At 35.9% G+C, this 12,155-nt stretch overlaps 1 protein-coding gene and 1 pseudogene across 4 annotated transcripts in view; one reads left to right on the top strand and one right to left on the bottom strand.

Moving 5' to 3' along the window:
• Positions 1-1,314: 1,314 nt before the first annotated feature.
• LOC112605495 lies at positions 1,315-1,407 on the top strand (annotated as a pseudogene).
• Positions 1,408-7,146: 5,739 nt separating this feature from the next.
• The window catches only part of PPM1B (protein phosphatase, Mg2+/Mn2+ dependent 1B), a 78,134-nt gene continuing 73,125 nt past the window's right edge, over positions 7,147-12,155 (bottom strand). For 2 of the 4 annotated variants that reach the window (XM_025354204.1, XM_025354200.1), the window contains one exon: positions 7,147-10,779. In XM_025354204.1, coding sequence (XP_025209989.1) covers positions 10,474-10,779 — 306 coding nt within the window. In that variant the 3' untranslated portion in view covers positions 7,147-10,473. Of the gene's footprint in view, positions 11,206-12,155 lie in introns of all 4 variants that reach the window. The other 2 variants (XM_025354203.1, XM_025354201.1) reach the window with 2 other exon arrangements.

Below are 12,155 nucleotides of genomic sequence, written 5' to 3'. Positions count from 1 at the left end.
AAAAATAAAGATGCTTCCCAATTTCAAAGACATTAAAATATGAAGTGTGTTTTGGAATTAATTTTGGAGACAAATTTACTTACAAGACATCCCCTTATAACTTGCTTTGTTTCTCTCAGCGTCATGTTTTCAAAGTATTAAAAGACAGCTCACTGCCTAAGGAAGCCAACAGCAACTGGCTGCTGCTGGAGCTTGGGACTCTCTTATCTTAGCGCTCCCTCCATTTTACTGAGCCACCCCTGAAAATGCTGTTTTATGCTAAAGGGTACTAGTAGGCTAAGGAGTTATTCCTTCTTGGTAACATCTGCCTTAAATCAGGAAAATGGTCTTTTCAAAGGCCCGGGAATTCACATATCATCTGGGACTAGGGTGAAGCACTTGCTTTGGGGACAAAATTTAAGGAATGGCAAGTAATCGAGATAAATATTTTACTTTTTTAAATTTTAGATATTTTAATGCAACATTAAAAAAATCAAAACTAATGCAAAATGATGAACATAATATAAAATTTTTAAATAAGACAATCTACGCTCTTCTGAAAAAAAGAATCACTACAGAGTTTTCCATTTGCCTTAGGCTCCCACATGGCTTGGCATGGTAGTTACTAACCCTGTTTTATAGGGGGAGGAAAGGGAGTGATAGATTAAAATGAGTGAGCAACGTGGCCCCATAGTACAATTAAAAATGTAAATGTACAACAGAAACACACAAAATGATTATAGGTAGGGTGAACAATTTTCAATATTACATTCCCAAATGGATGCAAGCTCTTAATATTAGTATGTGGATTATTAGTTGTATTTTATTAGAAGGAACTAGATTTAGGCCAGCTGCGGTGGCTCATGTCTGTGCCCCCAGTACTTTGGGAGGCCGAGGCAGGAGGATTGCTTGGGGACAGGAGTTCAATGCTGCAGTGTGCTATGATGCCACTGCACTCCAGCCTGGGCAACAGAGAACTTGTCTTGAAAATAAAAAATAAAAGGAACTAAATTTAAATATGGTGAAGACAATGTATACCTGCCAGATGTTAGCTCTTATGAGGCTATAGTAATCAAAATGATGTGATATTTCCACAGGGTTAGACAAAAAAACAATAGAGCAGAAGAAACTACAAATGGACCACACATATTTGGGGAATGGGAATTTGACAGGGGTGGCATGGTGTTGGCACAATTAGTTAGCTGGATGGGAAAAAAAAGATTCCTTAGTTCATACACTATGTAACAAGAAATTCAAGAATGATTAAAAACTTAACCAAGCATATGTGCTTGGGAGGTAGAAGACTTCTAAAATGGCTGGAAGGTAACATTACAGATCCTTCTGTAGTTCACAAGCATGATGATTGGGTTTTCACACTTATGTGTGAGATGTGCCTCCCCTCAGCCTTGTTACATTATCCACGTGACATGAAAATGAAAATGTATAAATTTAAAAAATTAGAGACTATATGAACTTGGGATGAGGATGATTTCCTAAACAAGAAAAACACACAGCAAAAAAAAAAAAAAAAAAAAAAAGACAAATAGCAAGACTGCATAAACAAAGAAAAACAAACAAAACAGTCTGAGAGGTTTTGCAGCTCACATAACAAAGGATTAGTATCTAGACTATATAGAAACAGACAAATAAATTAGAAAAAGACAAGCCCAATGGAAAAATGGACAAAAGGTGTGAACATTCAATTCAGAAAAGAGGAAACTCAAATGGCCAATATATATAGAAAAGATGTTCTTCTCACATGTAATCAGAAATGCAAATTATATAATACTATTTCATACTTATCCAATTGGAATTTTTTTTTTTTTTTTTTGCATTAGAGACAGGGTCTCATTCTGTTACCCAAGCTGGCATGCAGTGGCGCATTTGTAGCTCACTGCAGACTTGAACTCCTGGGCTTAAGGGATCCTCCTGCTTCAGCATCCAAATAGCTAGGACTACAGGTGCACACCACCCAAATTTTCTGTTGGTTTTCCTCCTTTCTCTCTCCTCTCCCTCTTCCTCCTCTCCCCTCCTTTTTTCAGTTAGGAATTTTAGTGACATAATTTCAGTTTACATTAAGGTTTCTGATCATACATGTAAAATATATTATTACAACCATTTAAAATATGTTTTAAAGTTATTGGATTTAATTAACTCCTGGAGTATAGGATCTTTAGGAGCCTACAGAACTTTCATGAAGACTTCACATTTTAAAATTACTTACAGTCAGAAGTAAACTAGAACTCTTAAGAATGTTTATGTATAGTTCAAGCTCCCCCTAAATTTTTTTTTTTTTTTGAGACGGAGCCTGTCGCCAGGCTGGAGTGATTTTCCTGTCTCAGCCTCCCGAGTAGCTGGGCCTACAGGCACCCGCCACCACCCTCAGCTAATTTTTCTAATTTTAGTAGAGACGGAGTTTCACCAGGTTGGCCAGGCCGGTCTCTAACTCCTGACCTCAGGTGATCCACCCGCCTCGGCCTCCCAAAGTGCTGGGATTAAAGGCGTGAGGCACTGTGCCCGGCAGAACCCAGTAACTTTCAAGAGTATACTTCAGCCGGGCGCGGTGGCTCAAGCCTGTAATCCCAGCACTTTGGGAGGCCAAGACAGGCGGATCACGAGGTCAGGAGATCTAGACCATCCTGGCTAACACGGTGAAACCCCGTCTCTACTAAAAAAATACAGAAAAAGTAGCTGGGCGAGGTGGCGGGCGCCTGTAGCCCCAGCTACTCGGGAGGCTGAGGTAGGAGAATGGCGTGAACCCAGGAGGTGGAGCTTGCAGTGAGCTGAGATTCGGCCACTGCACTCCAGCCTGGGCGACAGAGCCAGACTCCGTCTCAAAAAAAAAAAAAAAAAAAAAAGTATACTTCAGTAGAACCAAAGTGCCATATCAATTATAAGCAGTCTTAAGTACAATTTTAATAGCAAATATTAAATATTTTAAATAAGCTTTATACTGTATCAATTTATTATGATTATTCATAGGCAAAATCTCATGAAAATAAACCCCATGGTGCTCTATATCATGTTACTGTGGAATTTTGTTAAGATAAATTGCATTTCGGGCTGGGCGCGGTGGCTCACGCCTGTAATCCCAGCACTTTGGGAGGCCAAGGCGGGCATATCACCTGAGGTCAGGAGTTCGACCAGGCTGGCCAACAGGGTGAAATCCCATCTCTACTAAAAATACAAAAAAATTAGCTGGGCATGGTGGCAGACACCTGTAATCCCAACTACTCATGAGGCTGAGGCAGAAGAATTGCTTGAACCCAGGAGGTGGAGGTTGCAGTGAGCCGAGATTGTGCCATTGCACTCCAGCCTGGGCAACAAACGTGAAACTCCATCTCAAATAATAAATAATAAATTGCATTTCATAACTTCAAGACTTAGGAATGAAGCAAAACCACCTCTTCATAATCACTGCCCAAAAAAGTAAGTGTAAACGACTCAGGAGAGGGAAAGAAGGTATCAGACCCACTATTAGAATAACTCTTGGGTGGTACTGGTCCTCTTCATCTCAAATGCAAAACTATTTTCATGATAGGTGAATGTTACATGGAAAGAATACATTTGTTGTACAGATTTATTCATTAAAAACACACTGTTGCCAATATTATAGACTAGGCTTATTAATTAAGAAAAAGAAGTAAAGTCCAATCTTTCATTCTACCCTTACATAAAAGGTCTGGCTCTTTTGTGTCCCACTGGAGTTGTGGATACTTATGAGATAACAGAAATACTAACTTCCTAACACTAAGTGCCCCTCACCTCCGAATTAGAAGAGCATATCTACCAGTTATATCTGAGCACAAAACAGTATGCTAGTTAGAGGTGTTTGCAGGCAAAATAAAACGGAAACAGAAAATAAGGGGGAGAAAATACCACAGCCAGAAAAGCCAGCAGGAAGTGAGAAATGGCGGTGATGCTGCCTGAAAAGCAAGGTATTCTCTATTAGTAGCTACACTTATTACTTCTAGACCATAATGTAACATACACAAATCATCAAAACAATGGGCAAACACAAACACTTGTTTAGCATTTTCTTTAGGGTTCACAAAATAACTCCCAAAGTTGAATAGAAAAAAACTTAAAAGCAATTTAGCATAAAAACAAGAGTGCAAACTGTTATAATGCCCATTATGAACTAAAAGCAAGTAACTTCATTTAAGTGCATTTTCTAATACAGAATTTAAAAAGTAACTTCAGAATTGCTTTGAAATTAAATCATCGCTTGAATTCATCTTAACAATTATGTCAGCATTTGACTATTTTACATATACAATGGATTTTTTGCACAACTAGGAATTTTCTAATATGTGAAAAACATCACAATTTGCTATTTTTCACTAAATACTGTTTAGCTTCTCAAAACGTGTTCCACAAGAAATCTTATCACGTTTTCCCTTAATACTTATACCAGATGAACTTCAAAACACAAATGAAGACAATTTGGAAGAGGAAATGTCAGTGTGAGATGTCATTTAAAAAATATAACCTTAAATTCAAGACAAGGAAGAATAATATTTGGCCAGCAAAAGATATTTGATGGACATGTTCAGGTTAATTTCAAGTATTGAAGTTGGATAAAGACTCGGGCACCATATATTGCTCTGGTTTGTGCATTTTCCAAGGTTTCGGAAAATATATCAGGCAGTTTGACAAGTAAACGAATGAGGCTGTAATTCCTGACTCAAATGTAAGGCTAATATGATTATAGAAACATTTTTTTCCCCAACTAACACTATTTCTCCTGTTATTAAAAACCATTTTAAAGCCTAGATAGAAAGAATGACAACTGGCAAGGCAGTGCCATTATTTTCATATAGGGAGACCAGTTCATTATAACTTTTTTTGAGACGGGTTCTCCCTCTGTCGCCCAGGCTGGAGTGCAGTGGCGCGATCTTGGCTCACTGCAACCTCCACTTCCCAGGTTCAAGCGATTCTCCTGCCTCCAGCTCCCGACTAGCTGGGACTACAGGCACGCAGCACCACACCAAGCTACTTTTTGTATTATTATTTTTTAAGTAGAGACAGGTTTCACCATTTTAGCCAGGCTGATTTTGAACTGTTGACCTCAAGTGATCTGCCCGCCTTGGCCTGCCAAAGTGCTGGGATTACAGGTGTGAGCCACTGCGCCCGGCCTTCATTACAATTTTTTTCAGTGACAATGCAACTCTCAATGGATTTCTACTTTAGCATTAAGAAATATGACTCTTGGTGGTAAATTCTATTCAGGTTATAAACTAACGGTGAAGCAGCTTGGAAGCATTTGTTGCTTAGATTGTTTATTCCTTCACAATGTTATTTTTAAATTTAAGATAATTTTTTCAATATAAAAGGGACATATATTTAAAATTCGAGATGGAGTCTTGCTGTTGCCCAGGCTGCTGTGCAGTGGCTGGATCACAGCTCACTGCAGCCTTGAACTCCTGAATTCAAGCAATCCTCCTGCCTCAGTTTCCCAAGTAGCTGGGACTATAGGCATGTGACACCATGCTAGAGTACTTAAAATTTGTGTGTGTGTAGAAACCAGGTCTTGCTGTATTGCCCAGGTGGGTCTCAAACTCCTGGCCTCAAGCATTCCTCCTGCTTTAGCCTCTGGGATTACAGGCACAAGCTACCACAACATTCAGCTAAGCGGTCTTTTCTTTTCTGAGACGGAGTTTCGCTCTTGTTGCCCAGGCTGGAGTGCAATGGCACGATCTCATCTCACTGCAACCTCCGTCACCTGGGTTCAAGCAATTCTTCTGCCTCAGCCTCCCGAGTAGCTGGGATTATAGGCATGCACCACCACGCCTGGCTCATTTTGTATTTTTAGTAGAGACAGGGTTTCTCCATGTTGGTCAGGCTGGTCTCAAACTCCCGAGCTCAGGTATCTGCCTGCCTCAGCCTCCCAAACTGCTGGGATTACAAACATGAGCCACCATGCCCACCCTTAACAAAAAACTTTAATCACTGCAGAATAATGGATTCGTATTTAGAAGAACTGCATAATTCAGTGAACCAGTATTTTCCAAATGACCAATTCATGATGTGACAAAATCATGCATAGCCAGAAGGTCCATTCAAAATGCAAGACAGACCCAGTGGATTTTAACATAACAAACTAAGAAAAGTCCTCTAATAAACTTTCCGATTTCACATTGCAACCAACCTTCAAGAAACTATCGGTTGTCAAGTTTTGATATCTACAATTATCTGAAGTTACTAAAATACTCCTGTTTTCCAACTACCTGTGTGAGGCCAGGTTTCTTCAAATACTTCAACCATCGGGCCGCACCACACTGTAGCAGACTGAACGCAGAAGCACAAACAAGAATTCAGCCCAATATTAAAGGCTCACAAAAATGAAAACTGGTCCTTCTTTTTACACTGCATTTTTGTATCTTAACTTATAAGACAATTATTTTTCATAAAATAGTTTATGTTAACATGTAATCATTTTATTTAACATATTAAAACAGTATGTATAATTTCTCAGTTTTAATTTCTAATATAGTAAATATCAATAGTACCCACAAAAGCAAAAGTTCATTGGAATATACAATTTGTAAGAGTATAAATGGGTCCTGAGACCAAAATACTTGAGAATACCCAGGCTAGGAAATTCAGATGAGTAAACACTGAACATTGGTTTTTCTTTTACTAACTCATACATTATTTCTATTTCAAGCACCAGTAACCCTCAATGAAAAAGGTTTTATTTTTTTATTTTTTATTTTTTTTGAGACGGAGTCTCGCCCTGTCCCCAGGCTGGAGTGCAGTGGCGCGATCGTGGCTCACTGCAACCTCTGCCTCCTGGGTTCAAGCAATTCTCCTGCCTCAGCCTCCCGAGTAGCTGGGATTACAGGCATGCACCATCACGCCCAGCTAATTTTTCTATTTTTAGTGGACACGGGGTTTCACCATGTTGGCCAGGACGGTCTCGATCTCTTGACCTTGTGATCCACCCGCCTTGGCCTCCCAAAGTGCTACGATTACAGGCGAGAGCCAACGCACCTGGCCAAAGGCAAGTTTTTCAAAAAGGAGTATAAATATTTCTGGAGTAGAGAAGGGGTTAATATTGTCCTGTACAGTTTGGATAATTCCTATTTGGAATTAAATTTTCACAAGTATGCCAACCACATAAGAAGTTTAAAATAACATTAAAAACTGAATCATACCAAATAGTAATATGTCACACTGTTTTTATCAATTCTTTATTTAGGTAACAAGTTGGTTATGTTCACTGCATTGTATGAAACATCACAATATCATACTGGAAAGTACTATCAGTACAGGGTTGGATCAGAGTGGACAGTTTGAACAATAAACCATTTTGCATTCTTCATTCCCTATCTTTTAACAACCCCCCAAACCCAGTAAAGGGACAAACAGCTTTTCACATCATCATGTAAAGCACTTTAACTTACAAGGCTAAAATCTAAAGAATAAATAAAATATATTGTGGCAATAATTCCTTTTAAACCAAAAATCAGGTGCACAATAAATCAAATGATCAGGAAAGCTGTCTGTATTTAAACGTGTGGCTCTCCAGAAACAGCTTCAGGAAAATGTTACAGAAAATACCATGAATTCCATTTCACACAGGACCAGATGATGACTCATTTTAACTATACACAAGGGCAATTACATCCTGCTGAAACACAATTTAAACATATAGGAAAATGTTTACAAAGCATCCACAACATGTAAACCATCTACAAATGGATACATTCATTACTTCTCCTAACCCAGTAACTTCTTTCAGATAAATACTTTACTCTTCATATTCAGCATTAATTGAATTTAATACATGCAAAACTCAGAAGAATTCAAGGTTACTGTAAAAATAGAATTAAACTAATAAATCTTCAAGTACCTTATGTGACAGCCACTCTGTACCGTGCCCAATGTTATAAAATGAAAGGTTACTGAACCCATGAAAATATCTCTGTAATATTTCCTTAGATCTAAAATAGATAATTTTAAATGTATTTATAGTAATTTCAATGTGATATTCTGAGCTTTTAAAATAACATAAATGATTAAAAATACCAAATTACACAAAACTCGTATCTTAAAAGCTGAAAAAATTAAAACTATAGAAACCCACATGTAAAACAAAAATCACAATTTACATTATAAAGACAAATCTCATCTTTAAAAAATTTCCAACAGTGAAATGTCAAAGCAAATTATAAATAGCCATAAATTAATCCATTTGGTTTCAAAAGATTTTCTAGGGAGAGTTGAAGGATGCAGTAGATACATGCATAAAATTTGTAAGGGTTTATAATATTATTCCCAAATACACTTTATCTTGAAGCAAGGCAACATTACAATTTGGACATTATTGGAGAACCCAGTTTGGTAATACAGTTAAAATTGGAAAAAAATTAAATAACAATCAATAATAAATACATATCCTATAGAAATTGCTCAAATGAAATTCCAAGCCACAGAGCTGCAAAAGGCTTCCAACTTGGTGAACTGAAAAAAGGAACATATCATACAATTCTTTACTCTTACATGCTTACATGTTGTGTGTTTTGTTTAAAGAAAAAAACATAATGTATTTTCAGAGTATAGCTAACTATATTTCCCATGCACCTCAGGCACATTGTTGATTTGTGGTGAAATAACTCCACTGGTTTCTAGGGCCAAAAGTTCAATACAGATGTAATGAGTATGCCTGAGGTTGGCAAAAAATACTGTAGTACAGGCAATGCTACAAGTGGCAACTGTCAGAAAACACAAATATGAACAAATGATGGGAAATGCTAATGATTTTCTGCTCATATCACAAAACGTTGGGAATCCGCAAGAATATTTTCCCCTTGTATTGAAGAAAATTGTGATTAAAAGTTTTTTCCCCCAATTTTCAGAATCAAAAGCATTTTAGAAGGTTTTTAAGGCTACCATGGGTCTTCTAGATCTCCAGCACCCTACAGGAAGAGAAAAGGAAGAATATTATTATTTACCTATACCACTTCCAGACTGGATTGAATTTCAAAAGAAAACAAAATTGATGAACAAGTTACCTTCCTTTCTTTGTCTGAAAAGGGTACTTTTACAGAGAGATGTTGTGTATTGTATATTGTGTGTGTACACGTGTATCTAATATAGATAGATAACTGGGTTGGGTTATTTTCCTCCCCTCTCCATCAAATGCCTTCCTTTCTCAAAGCACTTAAGAATATTCTGGCATTGGAAAAATACATCAAAACATCAGCTATAACATCCAAAGATTCCAAAGTTTCAATTTATGGTAACTTAAAGCAACTTCAGACACATGATATAAATATAAACGTAAAGAAGAAAAGTTAATGTTCTACAGTCATAAAAAATTTTTTAAAATATTTCCCCCATGTGACTAATCTATAATTTAAAAATCCCTTTAAACAAAAACTCTCACCTGCCACTATTTTAAAAACAGCCCATAATTATTCCATTTATTAATAACTAATAAAAATTTGTAACAAAATGGACAATTCTGCAATCTTTAAAATGCTCACTGTGGCAATTTTCTCACATGTCTATGTGTGCCCATAATCTCCAAAGATTAATATTTTGTACCACAAAAGATGGATAAGAAAAAGAATAAAGTATGTAACACATATATTTTAACATTAAACTTCTTTCCTTTTAATGAAAAAAGGTAAGCCAAAAGTGTTCTAAATGTTATATAAATACAAATGAATTTCTAATGGGTATTCTTCCAATATACCAAACTTGGTTGTTTTTAAAAAATTAATTCAAAAATAAGTACAACATGCATAGATTATTCCACATCACATGCTTTATTTGGACTTAAACACTTATAATTTCATTCTAAACACTTGGTTGACATACATTTTGATGTGTGTAGTTAGGCTATACAGAATATACAAACCAAAGCTGTATGAATAATACATAGGTTTTTCAAAAGTTATGTTTCATAAAGAATACAGAGAAAGGAAAAATAGCCACACATCCAGTATCTCACAACTTCTAAAAATAAAACTACAGAGATGTAAAATATAAACAAATCAAACAACACACAAATTATTATCCTTGAAAGAAAAATTACAGGCCAGCATCAGCCATTCTTTGAAGAACTAAAATTATTAAAGAAAACATAAATTTATTACAAAGCTAACTATGAGTGTACTAATAGGTAAAATAATATGAAGCAGTATAATTCTACATTAACAAGTTTTTCCATAATATAGTGTAATCTCTCTAATCAAAATTTCTAATCCTATCTAGTATTAACTACTGACTGTAATTCATAATTGGTATCCTAATTTCTGGCATACAATGTGAAATAACATATAATTTCATTAATATAAATAGTCAATTTTACACTATCTCATAAAGGTGTATGCAAAGGCCTTTTTAAAAAACAAGGCTATCTGAATATAATAAAACTAGTTTTCCAAGATTCAAATAACAAAACGGTTATATAAATGCATACATTACACTTCCTAAGTTAAAAACCATCAAAGATCACAAAAATATTACCAAAAAGAAAAGTCATATTTTTTCACCACTCATCTTTGTCCCTGCATCTTCATTAGAGCTGTCTAATTCAGCAAGACCACTTTCTGATTCAGTATGGCTTTCCTGCATTGTCACTGGGTTTCCAGCATCACTGTTCGAAGAAGTAGCTGTGGCAGCTGGTTCAGCAGGGCTTTCTTCTCCCTCTACTTTAGCTAGCCTGTAACTAGTCAGCATCTCCTCCAGAAGTTGTCGGTAGTTTCCCCTATGATTAATTCTCATTTGCCTGAGAGCTTCCACCAATTTTCCCTGTGATCCACTTTCCTCTGCTTCCTCGGAGGCCTTTTTTTAAGATTCAAGACCCCAGTGTCAGTAGACAAACTAGGATATCACATGTATTTCATAACACATTACAGCAAAATACTAATTTCTCTACTGAAAAGTAATATAGTCTAAGCATGAGAACATTTTATTAAATATCGATTCTTACCTGTATCAATAAAAACTTCCAATTATAATATCTCAAGTCATTTTAAGCAAATTACCATTAACTAGTTTATGTCTTATTTCACAGTCATTTAAAATTTAATCTGAAATTTACTCAGCTTTTATAATTCAACAGCAACACAAGCATTTCCTAAAACTGACTTACTTAAAAAAAAAAACAATAATTGGCTATACGATTTAGTACAAAAGAAAATTAATGTTTAAAGCAGTAGGAAAAGGACAGAAAAGCAAGCCATCAGAACAATTTCTTCATCATTTCTGCTAAATGATAAGTAGGAAATACAAAACATAAAACTATATAGATTTAAACAGATCTTTGAAAGACTTTAGAGTTTTCACGGATAAAAATTGTATTTACTTTTTGCCCTTATTTTGATAAAAACATCTCTAGATAAAAATAAATTAGGTATTTTAAGTATGAATAATAAACTACTCAATCCTTTCATATTTTAGTAAATGTTGGAAAATCTACAGGTTTCTACAATAGTAATTACTTTAATACTGTACAGAACAAGCTCTAATCATCCAAGCTGATCACAGTTAAGCTGACAGACTAAAATCAAGATACCCTTACATTATGTGCCTCTTGATATGATGCATTATACAGTCATGTCCTGTATTCGTGCCAAAAAATGTTTAGAATGAATCTAATAATGCTAATTCCCAGTTTACAGGGAAAAAGTGAATAGAGGATCAAGTTATAGCACAACATGAGAAAACAATCATATGAATTCAGAATGCAGAACGTACTATGAAAAACTGGCTCAGGCTCTTCAAAGTCAGTGTCAAGGGGAAAAAAACAGCTGAGGGGCTTGATGATTAAAGACTTGTTTAATGTGCTTGACTGATAAACTTGATTAGACTGGGATTCAAAATAACAATTACAATAGTCATTCTGGGGACAACTAGGGAAATTTAAACTTGATATTCGATATTATAAAATTTATTATTTTATACACCTACAATGTACCCACAAAAATTACAAATAAATTTAAAAAAATTAATTTTCTTAGGTATAATAATGGTATTATAGTTATATAGAAAAACGTCTTCATTCTTTTTTTGTGAGATGGAGTTTCACTCTTGTTGCCCAGGCTGGAGTGCAATGGTGTGATCTTGGCTCACCGCAACCTCCACCTTGCAGATTTAAGTGATTCTCCTGCCTCAGCCTCCCGAGTAGCTGGGATTACAGGCATGTGCCACCACGCCCA

This window comes from Theropithecus gelada, chromosome 13 (genome assembly GCF_003255815.1).
Source record: "Theropithecus gelada isolate Dixy chromosome 13, Tgel_1.0, whole genome shotgun sequence".
Lineage (NCBI taxonomy): Eukaryota > Metazoa > Chordata > Mammalia > Primates > Cercopithecidae > Theropithecus > Theropithecus gelada.
Note: the sequence above shows the minus strand (reverse complement) of the source record. Positions and strands in the feature narration are given on the sequence as shown.